Source organism: Mixophyes fleayi, chromosome 1 (genome assembly GCF_038048845.1).
Source record: "Mixophyes fleayi isolate aMixFle1 chromosome 1, aMixFle1.hap1, whole genome shotgun sequence".
In the NCBI taxonomy this organism is placed as follows: domain Eukaryota; kingdom Metazoa; phylum Chordata; class Amphibia; order Anura; family Limnodynastidae; genus Mixophyes; species Mixophyes fleayi.
Window position 1 is genome coordinate 295,486,695 of NC_134402.1, and position 20,535 is coordinate 295,507,229.

A 20,535-nucleotide genomic window follows, 5' to 3' on the forward strand; every position below is an offset into this window, starting at 1 on the left:
GGCCCTGGCCCAGCTGCTTCCACCGCTCCCTCCTGGATCTCCTCATCGCGGATCTTCTCTTCAGTGGTGTCTTCTGCTTTGGGTCCCCGACTCCAGCCCAGTGGCCTCCTCTGATCCTACCGACCTGGTTCTCCTGGATCCTCGGCCCAGCCGCCTCCACAGGTTCTCCTGCATCCAACGGTTACTCGACTCTGCTGCCTCCACTGCACTACCTCTTTGCTCCAGCCTCAGTCCCGATGCCTGGCATGCACATCCGCGAGGCCTACTTCCGGTCGGTATCCCCGCTCTCGAGTGCCGTTCATCCCATCACCCACGCCCGGGTCACCGCGGTGCTCCTGACCTACGTCGATCCTGCCTGCTCTCCTCTGCTGACATCCACCAATCTCCTGCTATGGCTCCTCTCGTGTCTCCCACTGATGCCTCCTCCATGCTCCTGCTCCCCATCATCTCATCTGATGCCCTGCTCCTCTCTTGAAGCCCCCTAACTCTCCACAACCTTCTCCCTGGATCTGAAACTCCCTGAACTCTGCCTGAGCCCCCTGGAACTGTGCCTCTGCCTCCCCCTCTCAGCTCCCTGGAACTGAGACTCTCCTTCCCCCCCTCAGCTCCCTGGAACTGTGTCTCTGCCTCTCCCCCTCAACTTGGATCTCGTCTTCGTCCTGCTCCCAAGCAACTCTAGGTTCTTCTTACTACTTTGCTCCACTGAACCGTCCTTCTCACCGTGACCCTGCTTCATTCCCTTGGATCTACACCTTTGCCTGCACCGTAGAGTCGACTGGTACCTGGTCTATTTTACCTGTAACTATCCTTATCTGTGATTATTTTTTACCTGCTATTAACTTATCTGCCATTATTTTGTTTTCCTGATTTTATATTTACCTGTAACTACTTTTTACCTATTACTATCCTATGATTTTATATGCCATTATTTTGTTTTCCTGACTCCATATTTACCAGTAATTACTTTTTACCTGTTAATTTTATTACCTGTCTTCATTGTCCTTATTATCTCATTGCACTATTGCTCCATGCCTTCCACACCCTAATCTCGTTATTGTCTTCCACCTTGTCATTGTCTTCCTGCCATTGTTCTTACCTGTTTTCACTGTCCCCATTATCTCACTGTTCTGTTACTCTCTCTTCCTACTATGCCTCCCGCTCTCACTCCATACCCATACTCTCCCCTCGCCCTACCTCTCCCGTTCCTCCCTGCCCTCCCCCGCGCGCTGCTCATCTTGCTAACCTTATCCCCATCTCCCCACTCTCCTCTCTCCCTTTCTCCTGTGCCCTCTGGAATGCCAGATCCGTCCGCAACAAGCTGACTGCTGTCCACGGCCTCTTTCTATCCAACTCCTTTAACCTTCTTGCCATTACTGAAACCTGGCTCTCCGACTCTGACACTGCCTCCCCCGCTGCCCTCTCCTATGGCGGCCTCTCCTTCACCCACTCCGCCAGGCCTGGTGCCCGCCCAGGCGGTGGAGTGGGCCTCCTCCTTTCCTCCACCTGTACTTTTCGTGTCATTCCTCCTGAACCCTCCCTCTCCTTCTCCTCCTTTGAAGCCCACTCCATCCGCCTCTTCTACCCCATCCACCTCCGCGTCACTGTCATCTACCGCCCCCCAGGACCCACCTCCCTCTTCCTTGACAACTTTGCTGCCTGGCTTCCTCACCACCTCTCCTCCGACCTCCCCTCAATCATTCTCGGTGACTTTAACTTCCCCATCGACAACCCCACCGATCCTGCTGCCAGCAAACTGCTCACCCTCTCTTCCTCCCTTGGTCTTACCCAATGGACCTCCTCCTCTACCCACTGCCTTGGTAACTCTCTTGATCTTGTCTTCTCCTACCTTTGTAATCTCTCTGACTTCTCCATCTCTCCCTTTCCTCTATCCGACCACCATCTCCTCTCCTTCTCCCTCTCCTCTTCTCCTGCTCCCCTCCCTCTGCCCAAACCTACTCTGTCCATACGCAACCTCGACGCTCTCGACCCTGTCTCTCTGTCCTCCTCTCTCGATACCCTTCTCTCTCCCCTTTCCTCCCAGGCCTGCCCCAACCAGGAGGTCTCCCTCTACAATCAAACCCTCACCTCCGCTCTGGATGCAGTCGCCCCTGCCCACTCCGTCCACCCCCGCTGCTCTAAACCCCAACCCTGGCACTCCAAATTTACCCGCTTTCTCCAAAAATGCTCCCGTACCGCCGAACGTCACTGGAGAAAATCTCACTCCCTGACTGACTTCCTCCACTTTAAATTCATCCTTTCATCCTACAGCTCTGCCCTCTCTCTCGCCAAACAATCTTTCTTCAAATCCCTCATCTCTTCCCAGTCCTCTAACCCCTGCCGCCTCTTCGCAACCTTCAGCACTCTCCTGGCCCCCTCCCCCCCCTCCTCCCTGACTGCCTCCGACTTCGCCTCCTTCTTCTCCTCTAAAATCGAGGCCATCCGACTTGAAATCTCCTCCTCCACTCTCTCTTCTACCCCTCCCACACTTCCGTCCTCCCCCCCTAAACACCTTCCCCTCCACTCCTTCCGCCCCACCACGGGCGAGGAAGTCCACTCTCTCATTTCTTCCTCCCCCCTACTACCTGTTCCCTGGATTCCATCCCCTCCCACCTTCTTCGCTTCCTTTCCCCCACCACCTGCTCCCACCTCGCTCACCTCTTTAATCTCTCCCTCTCCTCCGGCATCTTCCCCTCCTCCTTCAAACATGCTCTCGTATCCCCCATTCTTAAGAAGCCTAATCTCGACCCCACTTCTCTCTCGAACTATCGCCCCATATCTCTTCTCCCCTTTGCCTCCAAAATTCTTGAGAGGCTCGTCTGCAGCCGTCTCACCTCCTACCTTTCTGAACACTCCCTCCTTGATCCTCTCCAGTCTGGTTTCCGCCCCCTTCATTACACTGAAACTGCCCTGGCCAAAGTCACCAATGACCTCCTCTCTGCTAAAGCCAGGGGCCACTTCTCCCTTCTCATCCTCCTTGACCTCTCTGCAGCCTTCAACACCATTGACCACCCCCTCCTCCTCCACACCCTCCAGTCTTTCGGCCTCTCTGGCCCTGTCCTGTCCTGGTTCACCTCTTACCTCACTGACCGATACTTCTCTGTCACCACCACTGATTCTCTCCCCCCCGTCCACCCTTCCAGTCGGGGTCCCCCAGGGCTCTGTTCTGGGCCCCTTACTCTTCTCTCTATACACCTCCTCCCTGGGTGAACTCATCAGCTCCTTCGGCTTCAACTACCACCTTTACGCTGACGACACTCAACTATACCTCTCCTCTCCTGATCTCTCTCCCTCCCTCCTCTCTAGGGTGTCCGCCTGCCTCTCTGCCATCTCCTCCTGGATGTCCTCTCGATTCCTCAAACTCAACCTCGCCAAAACCGAGCTGATAGTTTTTCCTCCCCCTCATACCTCATCCCCTGCCGACCTCTCCATCATTGTCGACAACTCCTCTATCTCCTCTGTCCCCCAACTTCGCTGCCTTGGTGTCATCCTCGACTCCTCTCTCTCCTTTGGCCCCCACATCCTCTCTCTTGCTAAATCCTGCCGCTTCCAGCTGCGTAACATCGCTCGCATCCGGCCCTTCCTTTACCAAGATGCCACCAAATGCCTTATTCACTCTCTGATCATCTCCCGCTTGGACTACTGCAACCTCCTCCTTACTGGCCTCCCCCTCTCTCATCTCGCTCCCCTTTGATCTGTACTTAACGCAGCCGCTAGGCTTATCTTCCTTTCTCGCCGCTCCTCTTCTGTCTCCCCCCTCTACCAATCCCTCCACTGGCTCCCCTTCCCCTACAGAATTCTGTTCAGCTCCTCACTCTTACATACAAGGCCCTCGCCAACGCCACTGCACCCTACTTCTCCACACTCCTATCTATTCACGCTCCATCCCGCCCTCTCCGATCTGCCAATGACCGTTGCCTATCTTCCCCCCTGATCACCTCCTCCCACGCGTGTATCCAAGACTTTGCCCGCGCTGCCCCCTCCACTGGAACAAGCTCCCTCCCTCCATCAGGACTTCCCCTAACCTGCCCAGTTTCAAACGGGCTTTAAAAACCCACCTTTTTCTTAAAGCCTTCCAGTCTCCCACTTAACTACCTACCTTATCCTCTGCCTCTCCCCCTTCTTTCCCCTTCCCTGCCTTCGTCCCTCTACTCTCCCTCTCTCCCCTGCGTTTCTTTGTCTGTCCACCCCTCCCCTTAGATTGTACGTTCCTCTGAGCAGGGCCATCTCTCCTCCTGTCTCCACCACTTCTAACTCTGCTCTCCAGCTACTTTGCCCACTGGGGGTCTCCCTGTCTTCCGCGCCCTCCTTTTGGGCCCCGTCATTTGCGGATACTCCCCCCCGCCCTCACTAGCTGTGCATTGAGCTTACTGAGTTACTGTGCTTTATGTTTACTGTACTGTAATTCGTTTTTGTCCCTGTACGGCGCCACGGACACCTTGTGGCGCCCTATAAATAAAAATTAATAAAAATAATAATAATGTATATTGGGGCATTTTTTTTCAATGTTAAGGCACATCTCTACCAGATCAGTGAGAGTTTTGTGGGCAGAGTGGCACAGTGCTTCAGCTGATCAGCTGTGTTGGCTGGCCACATGATCTTCTGTCCAAAGCTTTCCAAGTTCAATGTTTTTGTGTCCAAGGACACCAGTTTTCGTCACAACTCTGTGAGTGTACCCACCCGAAAGGGCAACTTTGGGATTTCCCTATGATCCAGTGTTCCCCCAAGAGGATGTACTAGAGAGGATATATATATATATATATATATATATATATATATATATATATATATATATATACATACATATATGTGTATATATATGTATGTATGTATGTATGTGTATATATATATATATATATATATATATATATATATATATATATATGTATATATTACCAAAGTTAAATGTTTTTCTGGAGGTGACGTTTCTTTCTATTGGTTTTGTTCTGTCCTGTGGAGCTTGGTTAGAAAAGTAACTGAGTTCCTTGCAGGATGTGGATATAGAAAAGGGAGGAGTATAATTCTATATAAAGTGCCAAATCCTAATGGAGACTCTATATCCCCATTGTCCAATGCCTCCCAATGGACTCAGAGAAAATAATTTAACATAAGTTTAAAATCCTGTCATTGTTACCCGTTGTTTACTGTGTTTAGCATTTTGTAGCATGTAAAACATTAAGCTTCTAGAAAATGGGGAATTTCAACAGAACTTAAGCTGGGTACACACAACAGACATTTCAACCAACTTTTTATGCCGATCGATGGTCCGATCGCTCGGTCCATGGACTGCATACACACTAGCCTTGTTTAGGACTATAAAGAGAAGAGCGGACGTCCCTTTAGCGACTTTTTACAGCCATGTTGTTGTGAGCAATGACTGTAATTTCATACTCACAGTTGTGGATCGGTCGGAAGTTTATACACACTACACAGCGGAAACGAGATTGGAACGAAATTATTAAACAGTACGACCAACCAAATGAGGCGACAATCGTCCATTTGGGCAGACTTTCGACCATCGTGTCACTGCACACACTGACCCGAGTTTTGAACGAGCGGTCGTATGTCGGCTGTTTAAGCCGATTATTGGGCGAAAACAGTGTAGTGTGTACCCAGCTTTAGCCTCCCTACATTATCTACAAAAACATGTCTAATGAAAAACTGATCAATGTAGGCCTACAATATTTAAATATTTTGTTAAACTAAATATTGTTTCACTTTGCATTTTAAAAGTTTCCAGTATGGAGTAAAGCCATGTAATCACTGCGTTGAATTAGTTTGTCCATATGAACCAGTTTTGAAATGTTGCATGCACAGCACCTTGACTACAGATTAAAAGCTCTACATTTCAAGTGACATCAGCAGATATTACAGGGTTTGTCCATTATAAAACCCTGGTCCAAATGATAGTATACTATCTTATCTATTTCAGATTTATGTTGGTGGTGCCATAAAGATAAATGTTCGTTTATGGCAGACTTGTCCTATTATCCTAAAATATTTGTGTAAAATACAACTAGTATAATCTTTTACATGTACACACCTTTGTTTGTAGACAAGAGCTTAATCCCACTTTACTGATGAGACTTTAAACCTCCTCTCCGTTCAGAATGGATGCTTAAAGTTAATTATTTACAGTTAATGGAATATTTGTATGCAAATTCTCCACAAGAAATGACAAATCATCACACAGCTTTAGTATACATTATCTACTTTTATTAAGAGTTTTCTGAAAGAGCACTTTTTGGCTCTTTGAGGATACATTTGATTGAATTCTTCACATTCATTGGTTGAATTTAACCGATGGGAGTTTAAGAGAGATATTTTTTGATGTCCACCCAAAAAAAAAAAAATAGCGCTGCCCCCACACCACCCTCGGTAGACCTGTTACCTCAGTAGGAAGATCAGAGCTCTCTCAGGACTGTAGGACCAAGAGTGTCTGTAACACTTTAGTAGATATTGATTGAAGAAGTACTATGGATGGTTTGCAATGTGCTCTTATTTTGCAGGGAGTACGAGCATAAAATGTAGAGACTCCACTCTCTAATTCAGTCACGGGGGTGTTTTCTGTAGGCGGGAGAAGGATGTAAAAGTGAAACAACAAAATTGCAATATATGTAATTAACAAAATAAATTATGATTTATTTATTTTTTTGTGAAAATTAATAATCTTTCATTTTTACACTTGATAGACTTGCTCAATTAACCGTTTTTGCAGAACGTGCTGACACTGCGCTTCATTTGATACATGTCTGGGGCAAGCCACTGTGAAAATCTTGAAGGTGTTAGGATGAGTGTCCTCAGAGCCTGCACACCTCTCCTCAAGCTGCAGTATAAATCATAGGTCACAGCAAAGCATTGGAGGATCATATTTTCTGATTCTTTAGAATTCACATGAGTGGCAGCAGACACTGAAATCAATGTTCTTTGCACAATTTTGAGTGGTTTGCCCCCATTGTGTTCTGTTTAGACCACCTGTCTGAATGAAACACACATTTAGTTGATATATGTAACTGAACATTAGTGTGTTTGGAATTTCTGCTGCAAGCAGAAATCTTTCTGGTGGTTCCAGCTTGAAAATAATTTTGTTTGATTCAGGATGTACATACTATTAGTTGTAGTTTCAAAATTGTTTTAAAACTTTTTTTATTAAAAGAACTAAATGAAACAACTACTATTTGGACATGCTTTTTATTCATACAGATTATATGTGCTGTTAAGATTATAATGGGTAAAATTACTAATAGTAATTTATTTCCTAGGATTTTTTCTGTGAATTCAGTGAACAGTCTCCTTGTGTACTTTCAAGATCTCTCTTGCAGGTAAATCTTTTGTGATTCTCTTCAGATTGCTGTATATTATCAGACATGTGATATTTTTACACTTTCTGATAAACCATTTGTTACAACTCCCCGTTCTTGAAAATGAGCTGCTGTGATAATCTTGTAAAAATGGAATAGTTTCAAATATTGACTATTACTTGAGTCAGGATCTTGTATTTCATTATCAGCTTTTACACTACTCTGAGAGTAAAGTACTTTTGTAAATAAACATTGGAACTTGTGGCTGGTTATAAATGTAGCTGGGATAATTTATGTATAGATAAAGAAAGATAACAAACAGAGCTTTGAAGTACACACTGAAGAATTTTACAACTGATGTGTTCTCTCAAACGATTGTACCTACCTCTGAAGGTCCTATCATTCTGGCGATTCATGCGTGCACACTGACACGATTTACCTTCAGATCTGTGCTCTTCAGCTGGTCCTCCAGTCTTCAGAGAATGACAGCAAAATAATCATTCATTCTTTCATTCTTGTCACACTGATTAAAACCACCTTGTTATCCACATGTTCTAACGAATTTCGTTAGCTCCAGTGACTCAAACAAAACATTCTGTTTCAGAACGAACAAATGATTTATTTCTTCGGCAGCACTCTACATTTAATCACCGGGACATTCATAGCTAGCATCGGCTGAAAAGAGCACAACTCTGTAAACTCTATGGAGATCGTGAGCATGAGTGCATACTCACTACATGATCTGTCGGTAGTTATTCGGAAAATATTAAACAGTATGACCAACCAAAGGAAACAATGATCGGTACTTTGGGACAACTTTAGATCATCGTGTCACTATACACACTCACACGATATCTGACTGAACGGTCGGATGTTGGCTGATTGGTGGTTACACACTTCATGATCGCTAGGTGATTGGTCGGAAAATATTAAACAGTACGACCAACCAAATGAGCAATCAATCCAACTTTTGAAGGTCTGTTGATCATCGTGTCACTATACAAACTAACCCGACTTCCGACCGAACGGTCGTATGTCTGTTGATTTGCCCGATTATTGGACAAAAACGCTCCAGTGTGTACCTAGCCTTAGATGCGCCCACACTTGCTCACTCAACACCAAAATAGTTAGGGGAGAAAGGAATCAAGTTCAGTAATGGGCTACACTAACAATTCTAAGACTGTATGAGAAGAACCCAGAATAAGAAACACCAAAAAAAAAAACAAGCAAAAACAATGTAATTAATAGATCATGAGATAGATGTTATTGTTTGCTAAATGTGTAATGGTTTGACTATGCTCATCTGATTTCATGTGTTCGAACTCTGCCAAACTAAATCATTTGTTGCAGAGAACTTGTAATTTTCTTACAGATTGAATAATAAATTGCTGATATACCTTTTTTCTGACAGCCATTTCTCCTTACTCTGCAGACTACATTCTTGGTGGATAATAAAAAGGTTTTTGGAACACATTTGATGCAAGACATGGTAAAAGATGCATTGCGTTTCTTTGTGAGCCCTCCTGTCCTTTCTTCAAAGTAAATGTTTTGACCATTTCTTACAAATACTTCACAGTTAAACTATTATTGGTTTATTTTGCTCATTATATGTTTTTCCCTCAGATGCTGTCTATATAACAACCATCAGGCAAAAGACTACATTGATTCGTTTGTCACCCATTGTGTAAGAGTGAGTATAGATATTTTTTTCTCTTAAAAGTAAACATTTTTCTTGACCAGGATCAATCTAATACCTTATTCAATTTGTCTCTTTCAAGCCATTTTGTAGCTTAATTCAGATTCATGGTCACAACAGAGCTCGCCAGAGAGATAAACTTGGTCATATCTTGGAAGATTTCGCAACTTTACAGGATGAGGTATTTATTTATTTTTTAATTACATAAAGCAAAATATATGTGCAAATGTTAATATCGGCTAACAATATACTTAAAGGACAAGTCCACTTCCAAATGTGTCCTTCTAAAATTGCAGCACCCTGCCCACCCACCTGTGTACTGGGGGAGCCTCCTCCCGCAAACGTTACAACTGGGGAAACATAAAGGAGTACCTGATGCGCTGAGGCACTTAGGTTGGGCTGGCCACTGCATTATGTGTGTAGAATGTATAGGGAAATAGGACATGTTCTACTGCTCTGTAGTCTGCTCTGTTGTTTGCACTTAAGAGCACCAATCTTGCTTCTTTCAGTGGAGGTCAAAGATTTCTCTGGCTGTACAAACGCTCTCCATTTTCCTGTCATAACAAAACTGGAGAACAGACACCATGTGCACAAGCCCTAAGCCATGCATGGTGTTTTTTTTGTACTGTCTCTTATGTTTTAACTATATATTTTATTGGATTGATAGGGAGGCATGTATGGTGAAGGGGTAAGCATCACTAGTTTGCAGCGTTTTTTTCTGTTTATTTTCTTCAACGACAATAAAGTTAACAGAATATTATAGACAGCGGTAACATATTCATTACAATGACTGACTCACTAAATATATTACATATAGCATTAGAACTTAGTAGAGAGCCAAGGGGCCTTGACTAGCATCTTTCAAAGGACATATGTGCCTGGCAGTTATCTAATGTGCAGTTGTGAGTCCTGAGAGAGATCCAAGTGTCATACCTGAAGAGAATACCATGTTGTTCGATTTTTCTGTATGGGGGGGAGGGAAGGGAACTTGATGAGAGTTGGGGGGTTGTTGGGGAGGGAAAGCAGAGGTTTGAGAAAGAAAAGGAGGGGGAAGAGAGGAGAAGTGAGAGGACCCCCGGAGGGGGGAACATGTGCTGGCATAGCCCTGAGGTGCCCTCGAGTGAGCAGGAAGTTGGAGGAGCCAGGCATCTTAGGTCTGGAGTGCAGCTCACTGGGTGCTGGGCAGCGAGGATTGGTAAAAGGTGTACCATGGGTCCCATACCTGTGGAAATTGGAAACTTTGTCCAGGAGAAGGCTAATTATATATTCCATGATGTCTGTGAGAGAACTGCCTGAAAGCATGGGTGTCGTGAGGATTTCCACTCTTTAGCAATCTGCAAGTGTGTAGCGGTACATACATGCTATACCAATTTGCCACTATGTTTAATGAGAGTTGTCCCTGGAGACCAGAGCAACATGACCAGCGGGTCTGGGCTTACATCACTTTCCAGAATCTGAGTTATAGGGGCAGATACCTGACGCCATATAGGGACAGTGCCACCAATTATGAAAGAAAGACCCCACTCCCCCACATCCCCTCCAGCAGAGAACAGACGTACTTGGATATAGACAGTAATCTTGTGGGTACCATGTACCAACAGGTTTAAACCTTGTAAGCATTTTCCCTGATTGAAGTAATTTTAGATGCCTCAGAGATCCTAAGCCTGAGCTGGTTTCATCCCTCCTCGTCCAGAGTCATTTGGATGTCCCTTTCCCATGTAGCTTCGAACGGTTCCAGGGTCTCGGCCACTGGTGTCAGGGTGGACTCATAGATGAGAGAAACCGTTCCTTGGACTCAAGGGTGGTATTAAAAGGTACGGGCACTTGGTGGACCAAGGCTTCTGTTTATTTTGTTTATTTCATATTCTGCCAACTCTTTGAGCAAGTTAGGGAGTGATGACGTCAAATTGTAGTGCCGGAGAGCTGTCCAGTCGGAGTAAGTTGCGGTCAGCATGCTGGTCCCATCGCTGATCTGCAGCGTCGCTTTTCTGTTAAGTCTGTTATATTTAAATAGTTTTTTCCTTAATTCGGATTTTATTTGTAGGTCTTCTCAGTCTAGGAATTTACAATATCGTTTTAAGCGTACCCAACCCCTTAGGAGCCAGCGAGGGTTGTGTACTGCAAAGGTTGTACAGTGTCTCATTAGTAGGACCTGACTGATTGTTAATATCTTGGGGTCATAGGAAATAGCTCCCGATTTGTCTCTGAGTGAAGTGACAGCCTGTGAAGCACATCGCCCTGAGTCTGTTGACCAGTATCGTGTCGGCTTTATTACTTTTCTCATAGAAGGACTGATTAAGCCAGGGGAGCTGGCGTTCCATACATTCTGCTTGAATTGTCTTGAGCTCCCCCTGACTTTTTGTATCCGTTGGAACAGTGAGTGGGACTGTTTGTGTTCGGTTTCTAGATCTCAAAGTTGAGGTTATAAATTGTTTCAGAGCGTTCTTTTTTTCTAATGGGAAGCAAATTTGATAATATCCCCCAAGATCACTGCCTTATGGGCCTACAAAATTGTGGGCATGGGAACCTCCGGGTCCAAGTTTAGGTCAAAGTAGGTGGTTATGGAAGCCGAAATGCACTCCTTTAAAGTGGGGAATTTTAAGAAGCGTTTAATTCAACTTCCACGATGTTCATCCCCTGGGGTTCTGAAGGAGATTGATTGACACCGACAGTATGGACTGGTCAGACCACGCGTTGGTGGTAATGCTGGCTTGTGTAATGTGGCGAAAAATTTGTGTGCAGGAAAAAAACTTATCTATTCGTGAATAGGATTTATGTGGGAATGAATAGAATGTGTAGTTCTTAGGTGTGGTGTAAAGAACGTAGCCCCCTGCCTGTCCAGGGAAAGAAGACTAACAATCAAATATTGGAGATATTCGAAAAAGCTCAATAATTTTGTAAGTAGCATTGGAAAATGACCCAGTTAAGCTAACTTACATAGAAAGCTTAACGGTAACGTGTAAACATGGTTGAGTAAGACCCGGAGGGTCAGGGAGCATATCACCACCAGTGGTAAGTATGGGTCATGGGGATGTGACACCTGGGAGCGACAGGTGCCTTCTCTGGTATCACGACCAGAATGGGAAAGATTGTGCCTGTGAACTAAGTCCACCCTTCGTCGGGGTTCCAGGTGGCCACTTGTCGTCCCTCCACCACCAGACTAAAGGGGAAGCCTCATCAATATTTATAGCCATAGTCTTTGAGGGTACGAGTCATGTCCCTAATATCACTTCTTTTAGCGATTTGTAGAGGGGCAAAGTCCTGGAATACCTCTATGCGACTCCCTTCAAAAAGCATGTGCGGGACATTCCGAACTACAGAGGAGATATTGTCATTAGTTTTGAAGGTGAGGAGACATACATCTCTAAGGGGGTCAGAGTCTTTCGGCCAGGGCCTCAGGGCCCTGTGCATTCTCTCTGTATGGGATGGTGGACACAGAGGGATCAAGTGAGGCAAAGAAATTCCTGACATATTGTTCTAGGCCTTTAGGTTCCACTGTTTCAGGGATATTGCGTAGCCGTCGATTGTTAGGGTGGTCCCTATTTTCCAAGTTCTCTAACTTGGCCTTCAAGAATTCGTTCTCTCTTAGTAAGTAGCCCAGGTCATGTCCCACTTCGCTTTGTAATTTATGCATAGTGTCCATCTTGCTTTCAAGAGCCATTCTTCTTATAGAGAGGGTAACAATTTCTCTTTCACACCAGTTGGGGGACACTGCTTACCTTGGAGATATAGAGAGCGCTGTGGGAGTAATGGCACTAAGAAACTTGTCTAGCCTGCTCCCCTCCCCTCTATGCTCCCTCCACAGGAAGAGCTCAGTGTTTTTCTTAGTGCCTATGGAGTAGGGCACTTTTAGTCTTAAGAGTTATTTTGTGTTTTTTATGGATAGCTAGGATTTCTTTGCGGCGATCACCGGGTGACCACCGCGGCTACTTCAGGGAGAGCGCCTGAGGAACCTAAACTTGATCCTTTCGGCGCTTCATAAGTCGCCCTTTGAACCTTTGAAGTCTGTTTCTTTAAAACTTCTCTCTTGCTTCGGCCAGACGGGTTTCGGAGTTGGCAGCCCTTTCATGTCGGGCTCCTCTTCTGATTTTCCATGACAATCGTGTGGTGCTTAGAACTAAGCCTTCGTTTCAACCAAAGGTGGTCTTGAGGTTTCACCTAAATCAGGATATTGTTCTGCTGGTACTTCCTCAGGATTCGCTGGCACCTGGTCAGGGCTCAGTCTCTTTAGATTTGGTCAGAACCTTGAGGATTTATGTGGACCGTACATCTTTGGTTTGGAAGACTAATAGTCTTCTAGTCCTGTATGACTATCCCAAGCGTGGCTGGTCGGCCGGTGCTAGATGGATCACTGCTACTATCCGGCAGGCGTACATTTCATGGGGGCTCTCTAGTTCCTGAAAGTCTGACAGCTCATTCCATGAGGTCTGTTAGCGCCTCTTGGGCGGCACAGCATGGCATGGAGCCTCGACTAAGCAATTGTGTAGGGCAGCTACTTGGTCTTCTTTTCATACATTCACCAGGTTTTATCGTTTCCAAGTCTTGCTTCAAAAGAAGCAAGTTTTGGCCGTAAAGTTTTACGCACCGCTCAGTCTGAGCATTCCCACCCATAGAGGCAGCTTTGGAACGTCCCCAAGGTGAGCAGTGTCCCCCAACTGGTGTGAAAGAGAAAATAGGATTTTTGTACTGTAAAATCTCTTTTTCTGAACACGAGTTGGGGGACACCACGCTCCCACCCTTTGTTCTAACAGTTCTGTTGTCTGTTCTTTTGGTTGCGTTTTTGCTCTCTTTTGTGCCTTGGTTAGTTCTTTCTGTGGAAAGGGCATGGAGGGGAGCAAGCTAGACAATTTTTTTTAGTGCCATTACTCCCACAGCGCTTTATATACCCCCAAGGTGAGCAGTGTCCTCCAACTCGTGTTCAGAGAGAGATTTTACGGTATGAACAAAAATACTATTTTCTGTTTTAAAGTCCCATATAGCTTTCTGAAGATCCACCGCGATAGAGTTGGTGCGATTTGCAATCAAATTGCGCAACTCAGCAAATTCGGCTTTAGTGAAGGGAACTGTGGTATACATGGATTCAGGATCTTTTGATCTCCTGGTAGGGATGGAGTTGATTAGACAGGTTTATCCTGATGTGAAAAGTCCTGGCTGATCTCTCCCATCGTTCCTCTGCATCCCCTCCCAGATGATTTATTCATGATAAGAATCAGGTCACGAGTTAGGTGGATGTTCGTAGTTGAATATAAAGCGGACAGGCGAGGGGACATAAATGGTCTTCAGTCCATTCATTCATCCAGCGAGAGATCGGATGAAAAGAAGGACCTGTCCATTAAGTGCTGATAACTGCGGTGTGCTGTCCTTATGAGTGCAGTACTGGAGTGGTAGACTCGCGTGCCTGTTTAGTAGGCAGCTGGGGTATATGCACAGAAGGGTCTAGTGGTGTGGTCCACAGAAGGAAGGGTGCGCCCTGAGTGCAATACAGATGGGCCTGAGGCTGGTAAAAACAATGTAGAGCAGAGAAACAGAAAGTCTGTACAATTAATGCTTTCACCACTAGATGGCAGTGGCGTACAAGCTAATAGATGCAAGACAATGCAGAGGGTTTCTCCAGCATGGTAAGTGCCAAAATTATAATATTACAGGATGACACAGCCCAAGTATGACTGACCCCTGATGTCTTGGTTGTGTTAGGGGCAACAGGGAAATGGCACAAAAAGTTGATAAGTTACTGTATTTGCTACCACACTGTATATAAAATCCTGATGTCTGTGGGTCTAATAGTGTTCTGAATTCTAATTCCAAGAGGCAGGCAGCTGGTGGTGGATCTATGAGTAGAAGCTGAGCAGTTCAGTTTTAGCTAGAAAATCGTTGAATACAGTTGCGATCCCTCATGCAGTTTCCGAGCCTTCCTGCCTCCCACTGGTGAACAGGGCAGCTTATCTTCAACACATGGGTGAGCACTCACCTCTGGATATCAGCACTGCAGCAGAGATGCTGATGGTTCCCTGTAAGCCTGTTGTTGTTCAAGGCACCTCAGTCTCCTCCAAGATGTGGCTTGCATCCGGTTTGCCGTGCAGGTAATTGTGCGTTCATCCGGCCAGTACCGCAGGTCTGTGCCGGCGTCTTGAGAGGGGCGTCAAACCTAGTAGTCAATGATTCAACAGTTACCCTCCTATAGTATACAGCGGTAGGGCCGCAAGCTCCAGCTAATCATGTTTCTTTACTGGGCCGCGATTCAAACGGGCATATATGCTGTCAGGGCCGCAGGAATATAGTAGAGGAGGGTTCTGACCCAAAATCCCTACTCTGCAGTGGCTAACTGGTAATTTTCTGCAGTCGCGTCTGGAGCTTTGCTGGGCTGTGACCATTCACTTTGACCGCCAAGCCATACCCCCTCAGCGTGGGGACTTTTATTCTGATCCTGACTTCTGTCTCTGGAGTTTAAATGTTGTTCCCATGTTCTCATAGGTTTCTTCCAGATTCTCAGGTTTCTTACCTGGTCCAAATACATACTGGCAAGTTATTTGGTTTCTGACTACATTGGTCCTTATGTGTGTCTGTGCTTTTTATGTCTGCTGTAGGGAAATTAGATTGTAAGCTTCAATAGAGCAGTAACTAGTTTTTTTTAAATAAAGGAGGATACCATTGACTAAAACATGCATATGCATGCTCCCTTGTTACCTTAAAGTATCAAAAATATTTATAGATACAATTAAAGAACATTTAACTTCATATGATTTTCTTGCATTATGAGCAAGACTTTTGGAACTTTTGATTGTCTTATTTGGTAAGATTTCTTCTGTTTAGCGCTGCCTTGTAGAAATATCATTTTTTTCCTTTTTTTTTTTTTTTTTGCTTTTCTAAGGCAGAGAAGGTGGACGCAGCTCTCCATAGCATGTTGCTGAAACAGGAACCACAAAGGCAACACTTGGCATGTTTGGGTACCTGGGTGCTTTACCATAACCTGCGAATAATGATTCAGTACCTGCTGAGTGGCTTTGAACTGGAACTTTATAGCATGCATGAATATTATTATATCTATTGGTGAGTACTTTTACTTCCCCTCCACTGTTAATAATCCTTTAGAGAAAAGTTCATTATTGTTCATTCTTGGCTGACTTCAGACAATATGGTTAACTACCCTTCAGTAAACATTATGATCTGCAGTGAAAATAAGATTTTATACTTGCGTTAAATCCTTTTCTCTTAATGTGTTGATGGACACCAGAACATTGGGGGTATCGAGTGCAGCCAGGAGCGAGGGCACTTTAAATCTTTGAATTTAAAACATATCTCCTCCCTTTCCCCTTTCGCACCCTGTGCCTGCTGGAACAGACATCAGTCACTTTTTAAAAAGGGAAAGGGTTAAAACCAACATCACAAGATGATCCAATGCATCTTGTAGCTTTTTGTTGTTTTTATACAAATTTACATGTAAAATTCACTCTTTGCCTTTGTGTAAAATATTACAAGCTCTGCATTAGAAGTAAAACCTGGTTCCAAAAGATTGCTTACCTGGAGTCTTGCGTTCAAGCGGTCCAGTGGGTCCCCCAACGGCATGCATGCTTCATTCCATGTCTTTTAAAAGACTGAATCGGCAGACCGCAGTCTGCTCACTCCTGCCGACTCATTTCTGCCGGACAATGGTAGCATACTGGTGTGAGCGAGCAGCTTAGGGCATACTGGGCATAAGGGGAGCTACCATTGTGCCTGCATGCTGATCCCCAGATAAGTCTTTTTCTCATACAGGATTTTACTTTCGATAATCCATCCTAACTGGATTTTTAGTTGTGGGTGAAATTACACTTTAATTCACTATAAACTTAATACAAGTGTTGTGATGGATGTTGTAGAGAAATGCTTTCCCCACATGCTTGGCAATATCTTTAATATGTTGCTATGTATGGATTAGTTCTGGAAACCTTTACATTTCTTTTTGTGAATGTTAATGGATATTTTATAATATACAACTTGTTGTTTAGATTTAGTAGTTCAATGTTGAAAGAGGTCCCTAGTTATACAGTATGTCTGCTTACAGTTGCCCACTTCTAGACAACATTTATCAATTGAGATTACTATAAATGATCCTTTTCATAAATTAACCTTTCTAGGTACCTCTCTGAGTTTCTTTATGCTTGGCTGATGTCCACACTAAGCCGGGCAGATAGCTCGCAGATGGCAGAAGAGCGCATAATGGAAGAACAGCAGAAAGGTCGTAGCAGCAAAAAGACTAAGAAAAAAAAGAAAAGTAATGTATAAAAGTGCTGTTTAAGAAATTAAAATCTATGTACCTTAAGTACACACAAACCTTTCATGTTCAGATGCATTTCATACTTTCATGATCAGAATTCATAATTTTGCTGTGCATTAGTTAAACTGCGAATAATTATAACTGCTTTGGGTATCCTGGGACGTTTAACTTTAATTTTTCTTTTTTTCTTTGTGAGTGGACCATATAGGGCTTTCTTTTGTTAATATAGTGAAATCTATTTTTACTACTTCTTCTGCCATTGGAAGGACACCAACAGAAGACAGTAGTTCTTTAAAAATAGAATTCCCTCTTTTGCTAGTTTTACCCCTCCCACTGCCAGAAAAAGTTACATTAACAAGTGTTCTCATGCTATGACCCATGCTTCTAAATTTTATTTTATTTTTAAATCTAAAGGATTTTATTTCCTTGGAATCTGCATATGTCATGTGGTATCACGTGCTGGGGTCTGCTTATCACTTAACAGGCTCAGCGATCTGTCCTTTGCCTTGGAGTGCTACTATGTTTTTAGCATTTATTCTAGCAATTATCATCAGTTTGGGATATGTAACACTGGGGTGCTTTCCCTGTTGCCTTTGGGGCAATTGGGATTTTTGTACTTTCGTAAAATCCGTTTCTCTTAGTCCATTGGGGGACACCAGGGACATTGCTAGCTCCTTCCCCTCTATACCCCACTTCCTGTTAGCCTCAGTTTATGTTTAACCAAGCCCACAGAAAGCGGAGAGAGAGAAAACAAGAAAAGAGAATCAAAATAACAAAACAACAACATTCTCTTAACAACAAGACAACATGTCAAACAGTAGGAGAAACCAGAGCGTTAAGGGTGTGTGCCCGGTGTCCCCCAATGGATTAAGAGAAACGTAAGTACAAAAATTCCATTTTCTCTATCCTCCTTTAGGGGACACCAGGGACATTGGGGACATCCCAAAGCTGCCTCACTGGAGGGAACGCTCAGAAGAAATGGCACAAAGCACCTTTCTTCCAAAACTTGCATCCTTGGATACAAAGACATTAAACTTATAAAACCTAGTGAATATATGTAAAGAAGACCACGTGGCCACCCTACACAGTTGTTCACTGGAGGCACCATGGCGAGCCGACCATAAAGCACTTACAGACCTTGTAGAGTGTGCCCGCAGATTATCTGGGACAGGCTTCCCAGACCCACTATAAGCCTGACGGATAACAGCCGTAATCTACCTAGCTAGCAATAGTCACCTTAAAAGCTGGCGTGCCTCTATTGTGAGCATCATAGAGAATCATAAGATCCTCAGACTTGCGCACATTCTGAGACCTTCGCACATAAATGCGTAAGGCTCAGACAACATCGGGATAACGAATAGAATCATCATTTTCCGAAGACCTAGAATTAGTCAGGGCAGGAATGACAATGCCTTGATTTAAATGAAATCTAGACACCACCTTAGGATGAAAAGAAGGCTTGGTTCGAAGAACTGCTCGGTCTTCATGAAAAACAAGAAGAGGAGACTTGCAAGATAATGCAGCAAGCTCTGAAACTCTTCGTGCCGTAGATATGGCCAAAAGGAAGACCATCTTCCAGGTCAGAAATTTGAATTCTCTTTATTGAAAGGTTCAAAAGGCGGATACTGTAAAGCATTCAACACCAAATTCAAATCCCATGGTGCTACCGGAGGAACATATGGAGGTTGTACATGGAGCACGCCCTGAATGAAAGTGTGCACATCAGGTATGACAGCGAGTCTTCTTTGAAAGAAGACCGAAAGGGCTGACACCTGACCTTTAAGAGAACTAAGGCACAAATTCAACCCGTCCTGCAAGAACCTAAGCAACCTGGACAAGCGAAAAGAAGAAGTAGGTTACCCCTTCTCTTCACACCAGCCAATATATGTCTTCCAGACTCTATGATAGATCTTTGCAGAACCCGAGCTCGAAGCATGGTTTGCACCACATGTTTGGAAAAACCCTTAGCTTGCAGGATCATGGCTTCAACAGCCACGCCGTTAAAGCCAGACGTTGTAAACCTAGATGACAAAAGGAACCTTGAGTTAGCAAACACCGCGACCGACCTCCTGCCATGGAGAGCACATCGGTGTACCAGGCCCTTGACGGCCAATCCGGCGCTACTAGAAGAACTGGAACACCCTCTCTCTTTACCTTTCATAACACCCATGGAAGCATGGCTACCGGTGGGAAAAGGTACACTAAGCGGTACCTCCAAGGGACAGACATGGAGTCTACTACGACAGCCATAGGATCTCTTGCGTGGGAACAGAAGAAGGGGACCTTGTGGTTCAACCGAGATGCCATCATGTCGACATCCGGCTGACCCCACTGTTCCACAAACTGACGAAACACCTCCGGATGGAGGGACCATTAGCCCGGATGCAGAGTCTGCCTGCTTAGGAAATTTGCTTCCCAATTTTCTATTCCGGGAATAAAGATGGCCATGAGCATCAGAACATGAGCTTCGGCCCACTGAAAAATTTTGTGCGTCTCTCGCATGGCCAAGGGAATCCTGGTGCCGCCCTAATGATTGAGGTATGCCATCGCCGTGGCATTATCTGACTGAATCTTCACTGGCCTTCCCTGCGCGCTCATAAGAGCATGAATCAATGCTTGCAGTTTCAAGACATTGATTGGAAGCTTGGATTCCTTCGGAGTCTGAGCCACCATATTAATTTCCCTAGATTACCCTATTACCATCCTCTACCCAGCTAACGCAAGACAACAACCCTCTGACCAAAACTGCAACACACACACCCCACTCAATACTTTTACCTTTGCGTTCTAGCTGGTCCATTGTGCAATATGATGTAGCACATGCCCTTGTGTTTCTAACTCCCATTGTCCTATAGATTGTAAGCTTGCGAGCAGGGTTCTCTTACCTCTCTGTCTGTATGTATTACCCAGTATTGTTTTATCAATGTTTGTTCCCAATTGTAAAGCGCTACGGAATTTGCTGGCGCTATATAAATGTTGATGATGATGATGATGAGTCCAAAGACCCTGAAAACAAGCGTGAAGACAAATTCTCCCCCCCCCCCCCCCCTCTAACCTCAAAGGCTGGCATCCGTTGTGATCTAGGTCCAATTCCAAATTGAGAATGGGCGTCCTCTGCAGATATTTTGTTTGTGCAACGAACAAAGAAGCGACAGACGCGCTAGGAATACCTGGCCCACTGATTCAGATGGGATTTGTTCCACTGCGACAGAAGTTCCAACTGGAATTGCCATGCATGACTGGACTGCCTCGAAAGTCTATACCATTTTGCCCAGAACTCTCTTCCC

At 44.7% G+C, this 20,535-nt stretch overlaps 1 protein-coding gene across 4 annotated transcripts in view; it reads left to right on the forward strand.

Moving 5' to 3' along the window:
- NAA35 (N-alpha-acetyltransferase 35, NatC auxiliary subunit) overlaps positions 1 to 20,535 on the forward strand; it is a 53,413-nt gene that overhangs the window by 14,205 nt on the left and 18,673 nt on the right. For 3 of the 4 annotated variants that reach the window (XM_075211066.1, XM_075211065.1, XM_075211067.1), the window contains exons 13-18: positions 7,260 to 7,319; positions 8,710 to 8,837; positions 8,922 to 8,988; positions 9,077 to 9,175; positions 15,863 to 16,041; positions 17,109 to 17,245. In XM_075211066.1, the coding sequence (XP_075067167.1) occupies positions 7,260 to 7,319; positions 8,710 to 8,837; positions 8,922 to 8,988; positions 9,077 to 9,175; positions 15,863 to 16,041; positions 17,109 to 17,245 (670 nt within the window). The remainder of the gene's footprint in view (positions 1 to 7,259; positions 7,320 to 8,709; positions 8,838 to 8,921; positions 8,989 to 9,076; positions 9,176 to 15,862; positions 16,042 to 17,108; positions 17,246 to 20,535) is intronic. The other variant, XM_075211069.1, reaches the window with a different exon arrangement.